At 44.3% G+C, this 23295-nt stretch overlaps 1 protein-coding gene across 5 annotated transcripts in view; it reads left to right on the top strand.

Annotated features, from left to right (window-relative positions):
* The window catches only part of CREBBP (CREB binding protein), a 157069-nt gene that overhangs the window by 113067 nt on the left and 20707 nt on the right, over positions 1 to 23295 (top strand). For 3 of the 5 annotated variants that reach the window (XM_015442334.4, XM_065536694.2, XM_065536693.2), the window contains 7 exons: positions 7077 to 7195; positions 8355 to 8594; positions 9025 to 9113; positions 14564 to 14674; positions 16706 to 16762; positions 20348 to 20425; positions 20745 to 20812. In XM_015442334.4, the coding sequence (XP_015297820.2) occupies positions 7077 to 7195; positions 8355 to 8594; positions 9025 to 9113; positions 14564 to 14674; positions 16706 to 16762; positions 20348 to 20425; positions 20745 to 20812 (762 nt within the window). The remainder of the gene's footprint in view (positions 1 to 7076; positions 7196 to 8354; positions 8595 to 9024; positions 9114 to 14563; positions 14675 to 16705; positions 16763 to 20347; positions 20426 to 20744; positions 20813 to 23295) is intronic. The other 2 variants (XM_005591098.4, XM_005591099.5) reach the window with 1 other exon arrangement.

The raw sequence follows: 23295 nt of genomic DNA, 5'->3' as shown, positions 1-23295 counted from the left end.
CCATTGATCCATCTTGTACTTGGAATGGATGGTTTGTGCTTGCATTATTTTTTTTTCAATTGACCCTAAGTTCTGCAGATTTTCCATATGTTAACATATTTCACTATACAGTGTCAAAAAAAAAATCACATTTGTTAATACCACCATCAGTCTCTTCAAACAAGTCTTAACAACTTTGAAAAGCAGGGCGTGCGTGGTGGCTCACGCCTGTAATCTCAGCATTTTGGGAGGCTGAGGGGGAAAGTTTGCTTGAGCCCAGGAATTCAGGGTCTATGATTGTACCACTGCACTCTAGCCTGGAGCTCAGGAGTTCAAGACCAGCCTAGGCAACATGGCGAAACCTAATCTCTATTTAAAAAAAAAAAAAAAAAAAAAAAAAAAAAAAAAAGCTGGGCATGGGTAGTGCATGCCTGTAGCTGCAGCTACTCAAGATGTTGAAGTGGGAGAATCACCTGAGCCTGGGAGGACAAAGATGCAGTGAGCCATGATCATGCCACTGTACTCCAGCCTGGGTGACAGAGTGAGGCCCTGTCTCAAAAAGTAATAGTAATAATAAATTTTGAGACGATTTCAAGCCCATGTACAAGTTTTCCAAAACATTTGATTTTTTAATGAAAGTCCAGATTTTATCATTGGCAACAAATATTGTCAGTTGTCCTTGAAGTAACTGTCCCTCTTTGTTCATTTCTGAGAAAATGTCTGACATATAACTAGAGTTAGTAACTATAGCTTATCTCTCAGTCATTCTTGAAAGTTTTAAGGGGTCCATGAGGGCAAGCAGCTACTTCAGCTGTAAATTCTGACACTTGCACAAGTACTGCCTCCTAATGTGGCCACTGTGCATATGCAGCACACATCTTTTATTCTGTGTGATGAGATACACTGAATATTTCATCACACAGACTAAAAGACATGTACCAGGAGGCCAGGCGCGGTGGCTCAAGCCTGTAATCCCAGCATTTTGGGAGGCCGAGGCGGGCGGATCACGAGGTCAGGAGATCAAGACCATCCTGGCTAACACGGTGAAACCCCGTCTCTACTAAACAAAATATAAAAAATTAGCCAGGCATGGTGGCGGGCACTTGTAGTCCCAGCTACTCGGGAGACTGAAGCAGGAGAATGGCATGAACCCGGGAGGCAGAGCTTGCGGTGAGCCGAGATCGCGCCACTGCAGTCCAGCCTGGGCGACAGAGTGAGACTCCGTCTCAAAAAAAAAAAAAAAAGATGTACCAAAGGCTGAGCTTTAATACAAGGAATACTTCTTACCACCTCGTCAAGAATATTTTTTCGGCCAGGTGTGGTAGCTCACGTCTGTATTCTCAGCACTTTGAAAGGCCGAAGTGGGAGGATCACTTGAAGCCAGGAGTTCAAGACCAGCCTGAGCAACATAGTAAGACCCTGTCTCTACAAAAAATTAAAAATTAGCCAAGTGTGGTGGTGCATGCCTGTAGTCCTGGCTACTCAGGAGGCTGGGGCAACAGGATCACTTGAGCTCAGGGGTCCAAGGCTGCAGCAAGCTGTGATGGCACTGTTGGACTCCAACCTGGACAACAGAGCAAGGCCCTGTCTCAAAAATAACTAAGAAATGAGTTGGCACAGTGGCTCCCACCTATAATCCCAGCTCTTTGGGAGGCCAAGACAGGAGGATCACTTACAGCCAGGAGTTCAAGACCAGCCTGGGCAGTGTAGTAAGACCCTGTCTCTATAAAACAATTTAAAAACTAGCCAGGTGTGGTAGTGCACCTGTGGTCCCAGTGGCTCAGAAGGCTGAGGTGGGAGGATTGCTTGAGCCGAAGAGGTTGAGGCTGCAGTGAACCATGATTGTGCCAGTGCATTCTAGCCTGGATGAGAGAGTGAGACCCTGTCTCAAAAATAAAGAATATTTTTTCTTGGCTGGAAGCAGTGGCTCATGCCTGTAATCCAAGGACTTTGGGAGGCTAAGGCAGGAGGGATACTTGAGGCCAGGAGTTCAAAGCAGCCTGGGCAACATAGCAAGAACCCATCTCTACCAAAAAAAAAAAAAATTTTTTTAAACAAATTTTCTTAAGCATGGCTGGTATTTTTTTCTTGGGACTGTACAGCAGCAGCAGCGTATGATAACAATAGAGTTTGATGATGTTGGCTTTCATTTCCTTTGCTTTTGCTTTTTAGCCGGGTGTGGCAGCATTCACCTGTAGTCCCAGCTACTCAGGAGGCTGAGGCAGGAGAATCACTTGAACCCAGGAGGCGGAGGTTGCAGTGAGCCGAGATCACGCCACTGCACTGCAGCCTGGGCAGTGGAGTGAGACTCCATCTCAAAAAAAGAAAGATTGCTTTTTCCCATCTGTGCAGATGTCTGACGTAGCGCAAAAGGCAAATGATGATCTAGTGTTGTAGAAGTTGTTTCAGGCCGGGCGTGGGGCTCACACCTGTAACCCCAGCACTTTGGGAGGCCGAGGCGGGCAGACCACCTGAGCTCAGGCGTTCCAGACCAGCCTGGCCAGCATGGTGAAACCCTGTCTCTACTAAAAATACAGAAATTAGTTGGGCATGGTGGCGCATGCCTGTAATCCCAGCTACTTGGGAGGCTGAGGCAGAAGAATCACTTGAACCCAGGAGGCGGAGGTTGCAGGGAGCTGAGACCGTGCCATTGCACTCCAGACTGGGCAACAAGAGAGAAACTTCATCTCAAAACAAAACAAAATTGTTTCAAGCTGGGCATTGGGGGGGTCACACCTGCAATTCCAGCACTTTTGGAGGATCACTTGAGGGCCAGAGTTCAAGACCAGCCTGGGCAACATGGTGAGACCCTGTGTCTACAGAAAAAATAAAAATATAGCTGGTTGTGGCACGCTTATAGTCCTTGCTACTCATGAGACAAAGTTAGGAGAGTTGCTTGAGCCTAGAAGGTCAAGGTTGCATGCAGTGAGCTGTGATTATACTGCTGTACTCCAGAAGACCTCGTCTCAAAAAAAAAAAAAAAGTTTCAGTTTTGATGAAATAATTTTCATCTTACAGTACATAGATAACTTGAGCACCTAAAATGTGACCAGGGTGGCTGGGCGCGGGGGCTCACGCCCATAATCCGAGCACTTTGGGAGGACGAGGCAGGTGGATCACGAGGTCAGGAGATTGAGACCATCCTGGCTAACACGGTGAAACCCCGTCTCTACTAAAAATACAAAAAATTAGCCGGGCGCGGTGGCAGGTGCCTGTAGTCCCAGCTACTCGGGAGGCTGAGGCAGGAGAATGGCGTGAACTCGGGAGGCGGAGCTTGCAGTGAGCAGAGATTGCACCACTGCACTCCAGCCTGGGCGACAGAGCAAGACTCTGTCTCAAAAAAAAAAAAAAAAAAAAGTGACCAGGGTGACCGAGGAACTGAGTTTTTATTTTTTGTAATATTATTCATTTGGTGAAATTTCTCATTTGGTGAAATTTCAGTAGTCACAGGGGCTGGGGACTGAGATATGAGACAGCAGCCTCCAAGGGCCTGAGAGACGCATTTTTGGGAGCTGCTGGTGCGCTGCAGCAACCCTGCCGCGTGTGCAGTTCACACACACTCCTGACTTCACTTCTGCACATATGGGATCTTCTTACAGAAAGGTGCTGGTAAAGACAGGAGTTTGAAAATGCTCTCCTCGGCCGGGTGCAGTGGCTCACGCCTGTACGAGATCGCACCACTGCGCTCCAGCCTGGGCAAGGGCGAAACTCCGTCTCAAAAAAAAAAAGAGAGAGAGAAAATGCTCTCCTCAGCAGGGAATTTGAATAGTTATTTAATGAATGAATAAATGGTCAACCAAAGTGACCCTTGTTTCAGGCCCTGTCACTCCCAATTACCACTGGGGCGGTGACAGGGTCTAGAACAGGGTCTGCAGGCCTTCTCCGTGCAGAGGCCTGGTGTTCCATGCTGTGGGCTTTGTGCATCCTGAGGCCTCTGTTACCACTTCTCAGTGCTGCCACTGTGGTGCGGAGGCAGCTACAGATCCTATATGAACGAATGAGCATAGCTATGCACCAATAAAGCTGTATTTTTGGAGACTAACACTTTGAATTTTGTGTGATTTTCACATGTCATGAAATAATATTCTTTTCTTTTTTTTCTGCCAAACGTTAAAGAATGTGAAATCCATTGTTAGCTCTTGGGCCATACAGAAAAGCAAGCAGCTGGCGACATTTGGCCTGTTGGTCATAATTTGCCAGTCCCTCATTTAGAGAAATCAAAAGGCTATTCGTTACATAATTGTTTTCTTATAATGAGTTATTCAAAGACTACCAAATGCTACTTCATCTCTGCATAAAACAGAAGAAAGGAGTTAGTGTGAAGCAAGGATGTGTGTTTCTGATGCTTCGGAAGGGCACATCTGCACCCTAGACCAGGCCTTTGCACTTTCAAGTGCTGGGGACCGTGTGCTTGAGTGCTGCATCTCGGGGTTTTTACCGGGTTGCCCAGACCTCAAGCCGCTCTCGGAGGTCTCAAGCAGCCAGGTGCCCTAGAGAGGAGGTGGTGTCTGCGGAGGCTGGTCAAGAGTCTGGATCCTGGGCTCTGATGGGAATGAGCCCTGAGGCATGTTCTTGGTGCGCCTGTTTTCATCTCTAAAGTGAGCCTGTTAAACAAATGGGGTTTTCCTTCGAATTTTAACTTTTGCTTTCACCAGTTAGGAATCAGATGGCGCTTTCTAGAATTTGTCAAGTTAGACCATCTCCACCCCACACAAAATTGATGGCAGACCCATGTACCTCATACTTGCCCCTTCCCAACTGGAACTTTAAATGTTTACCATATTTTAATCTGATTTTTAAATTACAGTTTCCCACTTATCTGTTGTAAGAAATCTTTTCAGCTGGGGGCGGTGGCTCACACCTGTAATCCCAGCACTTTGGGAGGCTGAGGAGAGCAGATCACCTGAGGTCGGGAGTTCGACACCAGCCTGACCAATATGGAGAAACCCAGTCTCTACTAAAAATACAAAATTAGCTGGGTGTGGTGGCACACGCCTGTAATGCCAACTACTCGGAAGGCTGACGCAGGAGAATCGCTTGAACCCGGGAGGCGGAGGTTGCACTGAACTGAGTTCGTGCCATTGCACTCTAGCCTAGGCAACAAGAGCAAAACTCCATTTCAAAAAAAAAAATATTTTCAAGATACAAAAAACGGACCAGGCCCCAGTGGCTCACACCTATAATCTTAATTGCTTTGAGAGGCTGGAATCACTTGAGGCCGAGAGTTCAATACCACCAGCCTGGGCAACATACTAATACCACAAGATCACTTGAGCCCAGGAGTTAGTGGATGCAGTGGCTATGATGGCGCCACATTGCACTCCAGCCTGGGCGACAGAGCAGGACTCTGTCTCTGAAAATATAAAATGAGCTGGCCATGATGGCTAGGCACAGTGGCTCGTGCCTGTAATCCCAGCACTTTAGAAGGCCAGGGCAGGTGGATCATTTGAGGTCAGGAGTTTGAGACCAGCCTGGCCAACATGGTGAAACCCCATCTCTACTAAAAATACAAAAATCAGCTGGGCGTGGTGGTGGGCACCTGTAATTCCAGCTACTCGAGAGGCTGATGCAGGAGAATCGCTTGAACCCAGGAGGCAGAGGTTGCTGTGAGCCAAGATCGTATCACTGCACTCCAGCCTGGGTGAGAGAGCAAGACTCTGTCTCAAAAAAACCTGGGCACGATAGCTCAATGCCCGTAACCTCAGCACTTTGGAAGGCTGAGGCAGGGGGGAATGCTTGAGCTCAGGAGTTCAAGACCAGCCTGGACAACATAGTGAGACCTCATCTCCACAAAAAAATTTAAAAATGAGTCAGGCATGGTAGCACACACCTGTAGTCCCAGTTACTCCCGAGACTGAGGCAGGAGGATGACTTGAACCTGGGAGGTTGAAGCTGCAGTGAGCTGAGATTATGCCAGTGTCCCCCAACCTGGGCAACAGAGTGAGACTTTGTCTCAAAAATAATAAATTAAAAATTACAAGAACACAAAAAAATACGTGTCACTTGTAAGCCAAGGCATCAGAATGCCTGAGACATCTTTGCCTCCAGTTTCTTCTCTGTGTGAGTGAACATGAGCCAGGTTGGGTCATGACACGCTGCCTGCTGACTGGCCGGCCTCCCACACCGAGCAACTTCCCCGGCACCTGTTCCCATACTCATTGAGGGTTTGTATGAATGTACCATCTTGAATGTATTTGGCAGCCAGTATTTATGTTTGTATTAGTGACAATAGAAAATGTAGTAGGCAGTGAGGTGGCTGAGGGGTTGGAGAAATTCGCATTAGTAAATGTGGGAGTAGCAATATGGAACTTTTTATTAAAATGCTTTATTTTGTATCTCTATTACTGTTTACGTTTATGAGATTCAAAACCATTTGTCTCTAGTGGCCTGAATTTAATTTAGCCAAGAATAAAAAGACTTTCCTCAGAGGATCTTTTAAGGTCCCTTCCAATGAAATGACTTTTTTTTTTTTTCTTTTTTTTTTTTTTTTTTTTGAGACAGAGTTTTGCTCTCGTTGCCCAAGCAGTGGCGCCATCTCGGCTCACTGCAGCCTCCATCTCCTGGGTTCAAGCGATTCTCCTGTCTCAGCCTCTCGAGTAGCTGGGCTTGTAGGCCCCTCCCACACACACGGCTAATTTTGTGTTTTTAGTAGAGACAAGGTTTCACTACATTGGTCAGGCTGGTCTTGAACTCCTGACCTCAGGTGATCTGCCCGCCTCAGTCTCTCAAAGTGCTGGGATTACAGATGTGAGCCACCACGCCCAGCCTGAAATGGCTTTATTTGCCACCCAGTTTGATGAATGAGACAGATTTGGGAGTTAGCTTTACTTTCTTTTTCAGCAAGTTTTTAAATGTTGGAAACCTTTCATAGAAGATGCAAACTTCTCGTTGTATTTTGCCTCTCAACCTGAACGCAGTTCTGACACTAGTGTGTTTTCAGAAGCTTTAGTCCTTATGGTGATGGACGAGAGCCCCTCGAGTGCCTTAGGAGCATCATGGTTGGGACGTCACAGCAGCCAGGATTCCGTTTTAAATGTGAGGTAGGAGGGATCTGAGCACCTTTTACAGAGTGTCTTTTTTTGATGTTTTCTCTGCAGTCTTTAAACCAGAGGAGTTACGCCAGGCCCTGATGCCGACCCTAGAAGCACTGTATCGACAGGACCCAGAGTCATTACCTTTCCGGCAGCCTGTAGATCCCCAGCTCCTTGGAATTCCAGTAAGTTAATTCGTAAAATTAGATTATAACTTTGCTGGTGTGACTTTTGAGTGTCCATTGTTTTATCCCTTGAAATTAGATTATAATTTTGCTGGTGTGACTTTTGAGTGTCCGTTGTTTTATCTCTTGAAATTAGATTAAATAATCCCCCTGCCTTGAAGATTGTTCTCCTAATATAAAAAACTGTTGTCTGTTAACAGTTATCAATGAAAGTGTTTATTTTGTTTGATTTTACTTGTTCATGAAGCCCCGGTCCTTGGAGGGGTGCACTGAAGCAAGGGAAGCACATGCCCCTGAGACTTCACTTTATATTTGGATCCTTGTGTCACTTTTGTCTGAAAGAATTTATGAACATCAAATGTAAAAAAATATTTAGGCTTCTCTCTTTTATATTCCTGGATAGCCTTGCAAAGGCCATGGGGACCCAGCAGATTCTATGTAGCAGTAATTACTAGCTTTGTGTTTATATTTGTCTTGGAATTTCATTTTGCTTGCCAGGATCAAGAGTGAATATCTAGAAATACACACTGTTTGATAAACTGGTTCACTATTTTAATTCAGTGGATTAAAGATCTATTTTTAAAATTTTCTGTTAGAAGTATCTTTTAACAATTTTTCTTTTTTTTTTTTTGAGACGGAGTCTCCCTCTGTCCCTGGGCTGGAGTGCAGTGGCCGGATCTCAGCTCACTGCAAGCTCCGCCTCCCGGGTTTACGCCATTCTCCTGCCTCAGCCTCCCGAGTAGCTGGGACTACAGGCGCCCGCCACGTCGCCCGGCTAGCTTTTTGTATTTTTTAGTAGAGACGGGGTTTCACCGTGTTAGCCAGGATGGTCTCGATCTCCTGACCTAGTGATCCGCCCGTCTCGGCCTCCCAAAGTGCTGGGATTACACGCCTGAGCCACCGCGCCCGGCCAACAATTTTTCTTTATCTTTGCCTTTGAAGTATTATAATGCGATCATACCTGAAAATACTAATTATAGTTTTAGTGAGTAAAGTCAGTTGTATCAGAGGTTATTTTCTTTTCATTTCCCATTTCTTACTGTTGGGAATGGAAGTTATTTTGGTACTTTCTGTTTCTATTATTTTAAAACAAAGCTGCCAGATATGACTGGCATTTGGATGTTGGGGAATACCCTGAGACCATTGTTTTTTTTAAAAGGATTATTTTGACATCGTAAAGAATCCCATGGACCTCTCCACCATCAAGCGGAAGCTGGACACAGGGCAGTACCAAGAGCCCTGGCAGTACGTGGACGACGTCTGGCTCATGTTCAACAATGCCTGGCTCTATAATCGCAAGACATCCCGAGTCTATAAGTTTTGCAGTAAGCTTGCAGAGGTCTTTGAGCAGGAAATTGACCCAGTCATGCAGTCCCTTGGATATTGCTGTGGACGCAAGGTACAGTTTTAAGTTTTTCCAGAAAGTGAATTTTCCGAGTTAATCCAGCCAGAGGGGTGTTACACTAATATGAGACCACACCTGTGTACTGGGAGTGCATATGTGCAGTCTGCTCTCTGGTGATACAGTTGATGCCTGAAGTGATGTGATGGGTGATCAGAGCTGGGTGTATAGGCACTTACTGAGGGAGGCCATGAGGAAGTATTTCTGGCTGCCCCGCTGCCCGTGGTACCTGTCTGTAATAAATGTTTCTTAGAGCCAGTTGTATCACATGCTATCTCAAAATGTCTTTAAAGCTACTAAAATTGTTAGAAAACTATCTAATATACTAACAGAGATAATTTACTAGTCTCTATAGTAGACTAGAACATTATAGGACAGTAAATGGAATGTGTTTTTATATAAAAGTATTTCTCCTTTATTTTTGCAGTATGAGTTTTCCCCACAGACTTTGTGCTGCTATGGGAAGCAGCTGTGTACCATTCCTCGCGATGCTGCCTACTACAGCTATCAGAATAGGTAAGTGTCAAGCAGCATCCTGTATTATGTCTTAGGGCAAGGCACGTTCATCTGGTTATAGTCTGTGTACATTATTTCTTTCCTGAAGTTCCAATAAAAAGTGGCCCAATTTCAGGCCGGGTGTGGTGGCTCACACCTGTAATCCCAGCACTTTGGGAGGCTGAGGTGGGAGGATCGCTTGAGCCCAGGAGTTACGTTATCAGCCTTGGCAACATAGTGAGACCCCCATCTCTATTTGAAAAAAAGAAAAGTAGCTCGATTTCAGTGTCTTGTTAGTCACACGGATAGGCCCATGGCCTCTTAGTTATAAAGCATACTTTTATAGTGTAAAAACTGTAACCTCTGAGTCAAGTCTTGCCGTACTACTTAATTAGGTACGTTCTTTCTTCAGCCATGCCTGTTCTAAAACGCAACCCTAGAAGCAAGCGTCTGAAGTTGAGAGTAACTCTGATAAAGGTTGGCATGCCTTTTTAAAGATGTTCATAGAGTAGAAAATGTGGATTTTACTATTCTGCCTGCAAATATTTGCCTGGGTAATTTGGCCAGGTCAGTCTCATGGAAAGACTTGCACAAGTGCTACTTCCTTTGAGGCAGAGGAAAAGGGTCCATGATCTTTATTTTTAAATTTGACACTAGCAGCATGATACAAAATGAGATCTGGTGTTTTAATTGAGTTCAAGAATCACCCTCCTATTATAAGATGGCCATTTCAGGATTTTGTGAGTGGTGGATCTGCTTAAGAAATACTTGCCATTCTTTTGGAATATGAAGATGGCTAAAGAATAGATCTCCTGTCTTAAAATAGATGGAGAATGAAAATAGTATTTTTTGTTGTGGTTTCCCACACAAATACACCTTGCGTAGTTTTGGGGTTGTTTGAGAAGTCAGCTTATCTGTACCGCAGCGTGTAAGTGTCCATGTGCGGCTGCAGTGTAAGCACACCATGCGTGGAGGCACAGGTCAGGAATCTTGCTCAAACTGTGATGTTGCCTCCATTTTATGAGCCAGCAGCTGGATTCTCTGTGGCCAAGATAGAGCTTTGTGCCTATTCTTTGTCTTTAGGTTCAAGTATTAACCGTCAACACTGGAGTTTGGCGTTTTGTATTATTTCACTCTCATTTGGATGCAGTAATTATGTCCTATACTTCAAAGAAGACAGAAGCCTGTTTGTTATTTGTTCACAGGCCTGAAAATGTTGGAATTTTGTGGTTGTTTTAATTCTTCTATGTTTTTAAAAAAACCATATTCAAGATAAGTAATAACTCCCATCAAAATCCTGTATTTTAAAAAATCCTTTTGACACAAAAATGTCTCTAAAAAAAGGTTCCTAAGCCTTTTCTATTAGGAATAAGCCTGGCCTGCTTATTCCTATTACTGTTCAGTGTAGTGAAACACCAGTGCAAGGGAAAAGGGCAGACCCTAAACTTCATCTCTGCTGGAAGTGCAGCCTGTGCAATTGTCCTGCTGAAAATAGTTTAACATTCGGAGTCTGATTTCCATCTCAACTTCCCCTTTATCAATAGAAACATTTTATGATCAAGTTTAAAATGATACCATAGCCCCTTCCTAATGGAATCTTTCCCATAGTGACTTGCTGCTCTTCTGGAAGTTCTGGCCACTCCTTTTACAGTTTTAGCCCCATGACTTCAGCACACCCCATGATGTATTAATGTATTAAGCTTAGCTTTGTCCATGATACAAACAATAGCGTCTTCCCTCGCAGCCTCATTTTGTCAAGTCCCCAATGATGAAATAATGAATAGGAATGCACTTTAAAAACCATTTGTGCCAAGCAAAATAAAGTTAATGATATCTTAAGAGAAAGGTTGATATTAACTATACCCAGAAAAATGCCACCTCTGCTACGTTGCCCAACACAGTTTTGGTCTATAAGAAAGGTAGATTGTTTACCACTCTCTCTAAAGTGTTGTGGGGCCTGTTCCTGGGTCTGTTGGGACCCTGCCTTTGCTGATTTGCACAGGTTTTGGTCTTTTACATTGAGAGCAATTAAAGTTAAATGGAATTGGTAGGATCAAAGAGTCATTGATGGCGTATAAACACAGGACCATCTTGAAAGTTCTGAAACGTCTTATTTCTGTATAGAACTTCATTTTTACTGGGCACTTAGAACAATAAAAAATCCTGCAGACCATTTAAACAAGTGAAACCCTAATATATAAGTGAGCGTATGGTTACGTTTTCACTTGTTTTCATACTTTGCAAATTTGAAAGTAACTCATGTTGGAAAAACTGTTCTTTAGCTTTCCCAGTTAGTATCTATAGATAATATAAATATTATCTATAGATATTCCCAGTTATTCATATGTACTGATATGGTACTTAAAACAATCTGCATTTGAAAACTTACTCCGTATATTAAATTACCCTTACAGATAAACTATGCAGTTACATTGTACTAACTTTAGCAACCCTGAAATGCATCATTACTGGATTTTGTGAAGTATTTCTCCTTTGCAATTCCATATTCATCAAGCTGCTTCCTTCACACCAGGCAAAATGTCATCTGGGTACTTAAGTTGAAAAGCAAATTTCTAAATCTTTATGTGTTTCCGGGGAGAATAAAGTGTGGACTAGGTGAGAAGGTAGGGGCAGTCTGACAATAACATCTAGCATTCACTGACTGCCAGGGTTGCTCTAGCTGATTTACTAGTTGGGGGTGACTGCTGTCTGTTCTGTGTACTTTCTTCATCTCTCAGAACAGTAATAAAGTGAAGCCACGGGCCCCTCTTCCTCCCCTTCTTAAACATGAACAGGCTAAATTGTCCATTTCTCCAGCAGTTTGGGGGCAGACAAGGAGTCTGTTGACATGCTTTGCCTCCCCGGTTCTGATCCTTGGATTTTCCAGGATGAGAGTCAGTCATACAGGAAGAGCCTCAGCTTCCCAGCCACCGCAAGCGTTGCCATTCCACCACCAGTGTCTCCCTCTGTGTCACTTTCCTCGGTGGGAAAAGATAGGTTTATGGTCCTTGTTTCCTGGATGTTACTGGGCTTGCTGTCCTTGAATAGAAGCAAAGAATTTCTCCAGGATTTTAAAACCATTTAGACTCACCTGTGATTACGATGGGAGTTTCATTTCAGAATGTCTTGAACCGTCCCTTCTAGCTGGCCATAGTGCTGTGTGTTTGATTGTTAACATGAATGGAGCACTCAATTTGGAGTTTTACTTATAAAAGGGAAGTATTGGGGATTGAGGGAATGTCTTTTTTGCATATCGTTTTGGTTGCCACTGAATTGGTTTATAGTTTCTGTATTTTAATTCCTTCTTGCCAGTGATGACCATGCCCTCCTGCACATGGAAGTTCTTCTCCATACAGGATTTTAGGATATTTACAAAATAGTGAATGGCCAGAATATTGCTGTAGTTCATTCAGGAAAAAAAAAATACATATTTAAAGAAAAACATTAATCTGCCTGTTCCCTGTCAGAGTTTTAAATCCTGACATAATTTATTAGTTGAGTTAGTCCCAAATAAATTAGTCTCAGCAAGAAACCTTCATTAATCCAGTGAATCTGTCATGTTCCTCATCAACCAAAGGCAAAAAAAATGGCTCATCTTGAGATGTTGTGCATGCTCTGAAGTTGTATGCTTTAAAATGTGCTGTGTGTGGGGGGTTAGTGAAATACAGCAGACAAAATGCTCAGTATATTGAATTAAGATTAGATTTGGGACTTGTGGGGGACCTGTCCTAGTGGTGGTGAACTGGCCACACGGTGGCCCACACCTCAGTCTCCTGTAGCCGTGTGAATGCGCAAGTGAGTGAGACTGCAGCTGCCGTGTCCCGTTCTGCACTTGGTGGTTCAGCCTGGCGCTCGAGTCCTGTTGCACTGTTTTTAATACTAATCCTTCCTGGCATCTCGTAGACATAGTTTTGAGCACTAAACCACATTCGTGCTGCCGTTGCTACCTGACACTCATTCTTCTCGCTTGTGTGATCCGCCTCCGCCCGCTTGTTTATTTTTACGGTATTCTTGTGTACTCGTGTCGTTTTATGCAGCATCAGCCTGCATTTCTGTTGATTTCTCATTTATGTTCTTTCCAAACATTTAGTAGTTTTTATTTTAATTGTTCGTATTTGATAGCTTGAGCCCAGGCTCTATATTGTCTTACAAGAAATTGGGGTGATGGATAATTTCTCAAATGCAGATTGTTCTTTAAAGATTAACTCTAAATTCACTTAACTTGGATTGCCCCCAAGTCAGAACAGTCATTGGCTAAGTCTCTCCGATTGATGGATGATTGGTCCCAGTACCAAAAATGTCACATCAAAGCTTAGAATTGAATTTTCAAAGATCGTTCATGGATTTACATATATTGTATTTCTTATACAATATATCACATTTCTTACTCTGTATATTCATATTGATAAATGGGTGGAAAGTCTTTGACCCTGACTGCATTTATGTTAAATGTTTGTCTAGAATATGGATTTGGTTTCATTTGTATTGTAACACAATTAACTGAATGATTAACATGAAAAAAAAAAAAACAGGAAAAAATTAAAATCAGTTCTGTAGGCCGGGCGCGGTGGCTCAAGCCTGTAATCCCAGCACTTTGGGAGGCCGAGACGGGCGGATCACGAGGTCAGGAGATCGAGACCATCCTGGCTAATATGGTGAAACCCCGTCTCTACTAAAAATACAAAAAACTAGCCGGGCGAGGCGGCGGGCACCTGTAGTCCCAGCTACTCGGGAGGCTGAGGCAGGAGAATGACGTAAACCCGGGAGGCGGAGCTTGCAGTGAGCTGAGATCCGGCCACTGCACTCCAGCCTGGGCCACAAAGCGAGACTCCGTCTCAAAAAAAAAAATAAAATAAAATAAAATAAAATCAGTTCTGGGTGCTCAGCATTTTCATGCATTTAAAGATCTGGCTTAATACCGGAAATAAAATCTCTGAATTGCTGTCAAGCATAAATTTTCCATTTTGAAAAATAAAGCTATTTCAGTTTAAATTGCTTTTTTAAGGCCTTTTGTCAGACTGTTTTGTTCAAGTAAATTTTTCCATCTCAAACCCTAGAGTTATATTTTACTTTCTCTGAGTAAGAACAAAATTCAGATTCCTAAATTTGGGCTCCATGCAATTCTAGTATTAACAACTCCTTGAAAACATTTGCCTCTTGGAGCCGGACCGAGCCTGTCGTTGTTAGTGATGATGGCCTGTGATGTGTGCAATGAGACCGAATGCTAATCAATGCTTTGCCTTGGCTTTCTGCTCTGTGTTGTCTTGGTGTCTGCGTCTTACCTCTGTGTCTGTGCTATTTGTTCCCTTCCTTGTTCTCTAATCCTGCCTTTCCCCACCTGCCCCCTGTTCCTTTCATTGTCCTCACTGACCCATCAATCAACCAACAACGCCCCCCCTTCGTCGTGGTGCTCTGCCCTGCTCTGATTGGTGGCTTCGTTGCTTGGGTGGCTGTGTGTTATGATGGACCAGTTCACCCAAGTATGGCCTTCTTGCTGACAGGTATCATTTCTGTGAGAAGTGTTTCACAGAGATCCAGGGCGAGAATGTGACCCTGGGTGACGACCCTTCACAGCCCCAGACGTAAGTACCGTCCTGTCATTTTTTCTGGGGTGAGGGAGGGTGACCTTAAATTGTTTTTTCCTCTTACCAATGACTGTAAGGAAAGTACCACTGCCATTTTGACTTTCATGCAATGTTTTTTGGTTTTTTGTTTTTGAGACAGGTTTTCATTCTGTCACCTGAGTGGTGTGCAGTGGCACTATCTCAACTCGTTCAAGCAATCCTCCTTTCTCAGCCTCTCAAGTAGCTGGGATTACAGGGGCATGCCACCATACCCAGCTAATTTTTTGTATTTTTTGTAGAGACGAGGTCTCGCCATGTTGCCCAAGCTGGTCTTAAACTCCTACACTGAAGCACAGTCCACCTGCCTGGGCCTTCCAAAGTGCTGAGATTACAGTGTGTAGTGTTGTGGGGTTTGTTGCATATTAATTATGCTCACATTTAATTTGAATATGTGTATACATACACATTTACACTGAAAAATGTGTTTTGGCTGAACCACAGTGCCACTTCTGCCTTTATCATTCAAGGCAGTGGTACTATGGCTTACCACTGTAGACCACTGCTCTCTCTTGACCTTGGTTTGTCTTTTCTTCTAAAATAATTGGTTTTTCCTAGTTGTTGTCAACTTCCATTTTGGGGAATTATAAATTTTCTTTATTTTAATTTTTATTTTTTTAAATGGGGTCTCACTGTGTTACCCAGGCTGGTCTCGAGCTCTTGGCCTCAAGCAGTCCTCCTGCCTTGGCCTTCCGAAGTGCTGGGACCACCATGCCCGACCGTGTAAATTTTCAGTTATACCTGAGAAACCAGGTAGCCTCATTAACAGAACTGGCAGTAGCAAAAAATGAGTTTGGTGTACATGCCCTGCCCTTTACATTTAGTTTATCTCTACTTAAACCTCCATCCTTTCAGTTGCTGAGCTCTAATGCAGATTAATGGATTCCAGTACCCCATTTTTTGGCCTAAAGTATAAATGTGTCTCCTTCCCTCACTAGTGCTTTCTTTACCTATTGTTTATCGGCTCCAAAGTGGACAGGTATGACTTTGTTAGTTCATTCCTGCACAGGATTAAACTTTTATTTCCAGTATTTATTATCCAGCAGTTACTTTCGAGTGATACAATGGCGTGTGTGTGGCAAGAAAAAGCAAATGCACAAATTGTGTTATCAACTCATTTCTATGCTTGAAATATCTAAAAACCTGCCAGCCACCCACCGCATCTGCCCAGGTCTACCGTTCCCTCTTTTCGTCAGACTGAGTTCCCTAGTCTTCCATGATTCCTAGCACCCTACCCACAGTGTGACTTCCCCCAACAGAAAGGAAGGCTTTGCCACAAGAGCGGTTTCCAAGCAGTGTAGGCACTTACGCTTTACAATTTTCTTTGTTCAAATGCAGGAAAAAACCTAACTTGTAAGACATACAAACCAAAGTGACTGAAATTCTACATTTTTAATTTATTTCCCTTGTCATCTTAATTCTCTTTAGTTGTGTGATTAATAATTGGATTGTTGCTTGAGCAACATAGTGAGACCCCCATCTCTACAAAAAATGAAAAAAACTTAACAGGTCGTGGTGGTTTGTATCTGTAGTCCCAGCTACTTAGAACCGGGGCGAGTTTGAATTCAGCCTGGGCAACATAATGAGACCCCCATCTCCACAAAAAATCAAAAAATTAGCCAGTCGTGGTGGTGCATTCCTATAGTCCCAGCTACCCAGGAGGATCACTTGAGCCTTGGAGGTTAAGGCTGCAGTGAGCCATGATCGCGGCACTGCACTCCAGCCTGAGCAGCAGAGCAAGACCCTGTCTCTGAAAAAAAAGAAAGAAAAGAAAAGAAATGGTAATGGAATATGTGGAAAAAGAAATTGTAGTGTTCTGAGAAATTAAATTTTCTGTTCATTCCGTTATTATATGTACTTGAGATTTTAAAGGACCATCGTGTCTTTTTGTTTGAAGAACTAGTTACAAAATCACATTCCAGAGACCCTATAGTTTATACTCAACAGATAAATTTTAGTTAATACAACATGTTTTCTTTTTTTTAAAACAAGGACAATTTCAAAGGATCAGTTTGAAAAGAAGAAAAATGATACCTTAGACCCCGAACCGTAAGTATATAGCTATTTCTTTTTTACTTTTAATTTTGGTATGAAATTGGTAAAGTTACTCCTTATGGAGTGGGTTGTGGGTAAAAACATTGGAAAGATGTTGCAATAAGTGGAATTTCTGGTGTGAGGTTATCTTTTAGATATAGATTCTTTTTAAACTTAAACAAAATATGTATGTCTCTGTAACATGTTCTCTAATTACTGGATTTTAACAATGATAAAATTAAATAGATGTTTCAGTTTTATGAAAACCTCTCTAATAATTTGGTCATGGGTGTCTTTAAGAAGCCATTTAGTATGAATCTTTAGAGACCAAAGGTAGGAATATTTGGTGGGATAGTACTAGTAGTATCATTTAAAGGGAAATACCAGAAAGAAAATCTCTTGGACACTGCTTTCTCAAATAATGTAAAGCTTGGTGCATGTTCTTGCCATTGTTAAGCACTTTCTACAGTGATGAATGAGAGTGTTGCATTTGCTAACCTTGCTTCATAACAGCCCCTAAAGAGATGCAGAATTTCTTCAGTGTGGTAGCCTCTTCCCAGGTCTCCAATGTAAAGTTCTGAGGGCACTCCAAATTGGCATGGCGATACTGGCTATTTTTTGTCCCCACGGTGAGCACAGGCTCCAGGAGCATTGGCTGCTTGGGAAATGTGGGCTGTGACTCAGCCAAAGCAAGAAACAGATCCTGCTCTCCCTATCCTGACCCTCTCACTCCAGGGAAGCCAGTGGCTAGAGTGGCAGGCACAGATTTTTACCCAGGCCACCTCTGGAAACCTAGCTTGACTTTCAGCAGGTTATTTCATCTCTCCCAGCACCTGGTACACAGACAGGATGATGATGTGAAATCCTAGAGCTGTAGTCTTGGTGAGACGGCAGGGCAGAGCGCCCACCCCTCTCGTGACCAGCAGATCGTTTTTCCTGACTTTCTACCTTTCTTTTCACATTGTGTCTTTCTCTCCGTGGCTTTATAGTTTCATTATGATTTATATCTACTTCTCTTTTCCACCCCACCCCCCGAGATGAGTGTTGCTCTGTCCCCCAGGTTGTAGAGCAGTAGCACGATCTCGGCTCACTGCAACCTCCGCCTCCCGGGTTCAAGCAGTTCTCTGCCTTGGCCTCCCGAGTGGCTGGGATTACCAGCCCAGCTAATTTTTTTGTGTTTTTAGTAGAGATGGGGTTTCACCATCTTGACCAGGCTGGTCTTGAACTCCTGACCTCGTGATCCACCCATCTCGGCCTCCCACAGTGCTGGGATTACAGGCGCGAGCTACTGTGCCTGGCCGACTTATATCTACTTTTTAATTTCAAAATATATTACATTCAAGTAGTAGGTGCCAGGCAGAGGGAATACATGGATGGTTAAAGGGGTCTCCTTCTTCATGCTGGTTGTAGTCTAGAGAGACAGCTGGGTAATGGCACAGCCTGCAGCAGGAGACAGTGCAAGTGAGTCCCAGACAGAAGGGACCCCGCCTGGGCAGAGCGGCATCATCACAGTTGGGCCTGGTTTCCTGGACAAGGTGATACTTGTGTTGAAGCTGCAGAGCATTCTAGAAACAAAGACATGAAAGAACACAGGTTGCTCAATAAAACTACAAGTCCCCTAGAGTGGGTGGTTGGTAGGCAGAGATTAACTTCGTGAAGGGCCATTTCACTGTCTCTTGACAATAGACTTTATCCTATAATGTGCTGAGGAGGTTTTGAAGAATAGCATTGGTTCTAATGTAGGAAAGTCACCCTTGGTCTATGAGGTGAATTGATCAGAAGAGGAAAGACATTGTTCTCTAGTAGAGAAATTAGTTAAGAGACACAAAGCAGCAGGAGGCAAGAAACTGAAACCCTAATTAAAGCAAGAGTTTTCGGAGCCAGGCAGGGGGGCTTGCTGGCGGGCTGAGGGAAGGGGAGCCACCTAGTTGGCCAATAATAATTGGGAGTGAGAGAAAGGGGGAAATTCAAAATGGATGTCATGGGGTCTAGAATACAGTGTTTTGTTTGGATTTTGTTTGTTTGTTGTTTTTGAAACAGGGTCTTGCTGTGTCACCCAGGCTGGAGTGCAGTGGTGCAATCATAGCTCACTGCAGCCACAACCTCCCAGACTCAAACATCCTCCCAGCTCAGGCTCCTAAGTAACTGGGACTACAGGCACACACCACCATGCCCAGCTAATTTTTTAATTTTTTGTAGAGATGGGGTCTCCATATTTTACCCAGGCTGGTCTTAAACTCCCGGTAAAACAATCCTTCCACCTCAGCCTCTCCACATGCTAGAATTACAGGTGTGAGCCACTGTACCTGGCCCAAGTGTAGTTTTGGGGGGCACTCCTTTTCCCTGACATGGGAGGGAATAGTTGAGAGCAGGGGACCTTTGGAGACGGCACAGGAGTTGAGGAAGTTCTTAGCCCCAACCTTGGAAATTCTTAGCATAAGGGAAGAGCTCAGTGACTGGGTTTTCAAAGACAGGGCTTGTGGAGGACAGCACTGGAGGAAAGGAGTGCAGATTCAGAGCAGCTGCCACGTGGAAGGCAGAGGGAGCCAGACGGAGCTGGGTTGTCAGAGAGTGCCACAGGACCGTGAACGGGTGCCGCCATGGTTTCACAGTTTTGTGTGTGTGTCTTTTCTTTCCCTCCAGCAGACTGGGCAGAGAAGCCTGATGAGGGTAGACCCATGGCTAAGGGCTTGCATAGCACGTGCAGTGGACAGATTAAGGGAACAAGGGCAGGGGCACACTGTAGAGGAGCCATAGCTCAGAACTCAGGAGCACACAGGGAGTCACATTACTCACCAGTCCCTTCAGCCCCTCCTCGGAGGTATGCATTGTGGAGGCAGCAAGGGAGGGAGCTGACAAAAACCAAAGGTCTGATCTCAAGGCATCTTGGCATTTAAGATTCCTGGGTAAGCCAGTTCCTGGAGGTGACGGAGCTCTGGTGAGCAGTGGTTGTGGGCTGCCATAGAACAGTGTGGAGGATTTGTGGGGAATGGGTGGTCCATCCTCTCGCTTCACCAGTATTTACTTGAACAAACCCCTGTCAACTTACCAGTAGGCCTGACACGTTCCACCCTTTTGTAACTGACTCCGAACTGGTGTTTTTGTGCCTCCGGCCTAGCGTGGCTGCTCTGAACTGGCCATGTTTCCCATTAGTATCCTAAACAATTTTAGACTTAAGAGCACATGTTTAGAATGCTAAAAGTATTGTTCTCTATTTTTTAAGTCAGTTTAGGCATGTGAAATCACCTAGAGAAGGCATTGTTCTTGAAAATGTGTAGTAGTGTCAGAAATACCGGCCTGTGAGATATGTATTTGTCACAGCAGTTTTTAAAAATAAAGTTTCCTTTCTGGTTGCAAAGGGAGATTGGGAGAAAAGAGGAATGAAGCACTTGTACAAAGAAAAGAAGAAAGCTTTTTCCTATAGAAGATATCATATGGATGCATTGTAAAATATAGCTGAATCAGCCAACTCATGCATTAATGTCAGCACTACTCAAAGTAACCCAGAGAACAAGGTGTGGATGCACACACAGACATCTACAAGTGACTCCGGTCGTGTGGTTCCGTGTGCTTTAACAGTGCGCCTTCTTTGTCTCCTAGTTTCGTTGATTGCAAGGAGTGTGGCCGGAAGATGCATCAGATTTGTGTTCTGCACTATGATATCATTTGGCCTTCAGGGTAAGTAGTTTCCCCTGGCCTGGAGGGCATTTCTACACAGAGCCAATGGTGGGGCAGTTGCAGTGGCTACTGCATCTCATTCATTGTTGTCAGCAAGAATTCAACAATTAAGAGAGATGGCAGTTGGTTCTAAATTTAAGTTCTAAGTGTTTGTCTGCTTTAGGAATTGTGGCATCAAAGCAGTCTGCCTCTTCACTCTTTAATTTTATAATAATAATGTGATTTAAACTGCCAGCAAAATATCTGAATGCTGCATTTTGTTGGTTTGACAATTTACATCATTATATACAGTCTCATCATACCACTATTGTTTTTGCAGTTTTGTGTGCGACAACTGCTTGAAGAAAACTGGCAGACCTCGAAAAGAAAACAAATTCAGTGCTAAGAGTAAGTTTGGGGAAGCTTTCTGTTTCCTGGACTGCACATTTTAGAAACTTGTAGAAATTGTCCCCTTTGTCCTTTGGTTCCTCTTAACACATGGTTTTGAGGTTTGGCTGTCAAAGATTTTTGTGAGTTTTTTCCCCAGTACTTTGTATTTTTCTTATCTCATCCTTAAGGAGAGCCAGGCCAGTCATGAGGGTAAGAACGCAAGAATGTTCTTCAGGGGCTTCACTGAGAATAGGCAGCACAGCTGTGAGTCCCTGAAGTCTGTGTTTCTCAGAATGGTCATCTCAGCCACGGGACTACTGAGCACGGGGCTTGGAGCAGGACTGGCAGCCTTGGGCTGTGGATCTTCACCGAGTGTAAAACCTCTCAGTCCACCCTTAAAGGGAATATTTAGCTTGATTGTTATTCAGCTTTTATGATCCAGTGCATGTTTTAGATGAAAGGTTAGGTGTACAGTAAACTTTGTAAATTCTCAGAGAAAATTTGTCAACAGATTATTCTCAAGTGGCTTAGATCTAAGACCCCTCACCCCTCGTGCGTGCGTGTGTACACACTGGGGTAGTGTTGGCCAGCCCTGTCTAACCCTGGGCCCTTTGTGGGCTGTCATGGGTCCGTCCCGTGGGTGCTGGGTTCTGCTACAGTGGAGCATGAGCCATGACCCCTGGGAACCAGCTGCCACCCTGGGAGTAGGAGCCTGGCCTGCATGTGGACTGGCTGGACATGTTACTGCAGCTGGTGGTGCCTGTGCAGAAATAGAACAACCTGTTACTGCTAGAAGTAACTTTGCATGAGTAGACTTTCTTTTTTTTAATTTGAGACAGTCTTGCTCTGTCGCCAGGCTGGAGTGCAGTGGTGCAATCTCAGCTCACTGCAACTTCCGCTTCCCGGGTTCAAGTGATTCTCCTGCCTCAGCCTCCCAAGTAGCTGGGACTACAGGCGCCCGCCACCGTGCCCAGCTAATTTTTGTATTTTTACTAGAGACGGGGTTTCACCATGTTGGGTTGGCCAGGATGTTCTCAATCTCTTGACCTTGTGATCTGCCCGCCTCAGCCTCCCCAAGTGCTGGGATTACAGCCGTTAGCTACCGCACCCGGCTCACTTTTTTATTTTTTTAAAGACCGCATTGTTTTCAAAAGTTTATGATTATTTAATCTTTATAATAGAGTCAGTTCTCAAGTCTTGGGATGGCCTTCTGCAGCTTGACATGCCAGGCTGTCCTTTTGCTGAGTTAACCAGCAAAACCACACAAGAAGGACAACTGCAGCAGCATTCTAACGTTCACTTGCCTGCTGCTCCCTACAGCTGTCACCTTTCTGTGGCAGGACAGGTGACTGGCATGTTGCTCAGGAGATCCCCAACAGAACCAGGGTCATTTGGGGAGCTCAGAGTAGAAGAGAGATGGAAATGCTGGGATGTACCATGCACTGGGGGAAGGGGAGGAGGAAGCTACCTGTAGACTTGAGACTGAGTCCTAAAGTTCAAACTCTGTTGTTAACCAACATCCAAAGTTATCCTATAGCTTACACTGCCTTTGTTAAATTTTTTGAAATACCACTCATTGATAAACTATCGTAATACTTAGCTCAGTTTCTCATCTAAGCCACTATTGACATTTCAGGCCAGGTAATCCTCTGTTTTGGGGGCTGTCCTGTGCATTATAGGATTTTAACAGCATCCCTGGCCTCTACTCACTCAGTGCCAGTAACACCTTCCTCACATAATGAAATGACCAACAAATTCATTATGTCTGTCAAAAATGTCTCCAGACATTGCCAGATGTCCCCTGGAGGAGGGGCATAGTTGCTTCCATTTGAGAGGCCCTGCTTCAGATGATTCATTCTGAATGAGTTCACTAATGCATTTGAGCAAATTGGAAGTTCTTCCCTGGGCCAGAGGCTCAGTAGCCAAAACAGAATTACCCAGAGAGCTAGACTTCCATAGAACAGTCATTGCCTGGAAGAGGCAGGAGGTGACTAGGGGGAATGACACAAGTGGCCCCAGAGCGGGTCCGGTCCCACTCCCACTCCAGCATCCAGAAAGACCCATGGGCATTCGGTGGATGAGCCCAAGATCTAGAAATGGAACATTACAGGAGAAAAGGGCCTAGGAGACTAGAAGTAGCTCTACTCTGTCGGTGTGAGCTTGTGTCAGCACAGGGGTTGTGGTGTGTGTGATCACAGAGTGAAGGTATGCTTCCTTAATCTTGCATTGAAAACCACCTCCTTCGCACACACCATACGCAAAATCAAATTCAGGTAGATTAAAAGCGAGAAAAGTAAACAAAACTACAAATGCATTCAGGATAAAAGTAAGATAATAATTTCACTGGCCGGGCGCGGTGGCTCAAGCCTGTAATCCCAGCACTTTGGGAGGCCGAGACGGGCGGATCACTAGGTCAGGAGATCGAGACCATCCTGGCGAACACGGTGAAACCCCGTCTCTACTAAAAAATACAAAAAATTAGCCGGGCGAGGCGGCGGGCG

The sequence above is a fragment of the Macaca fascicularis genome, chromosome 20 (assembly GCF_037993035.2).
Source record: "Macaca fascicularis isolate 582-1 chromosome 20, T2T-MFA8v1.1".
Classification (NCBI taxonomy): domain Eukaryota; kingdom Metazoa; phylum Chordata; class Mammalia; order Primates; family Cercopithecidae; genus Macaca; species Macaca fascicularis.
Note: the sequence above shows the minus strand (reverse complement) of the source record. Positions and strands in the feature narration are given on the sequence as shown.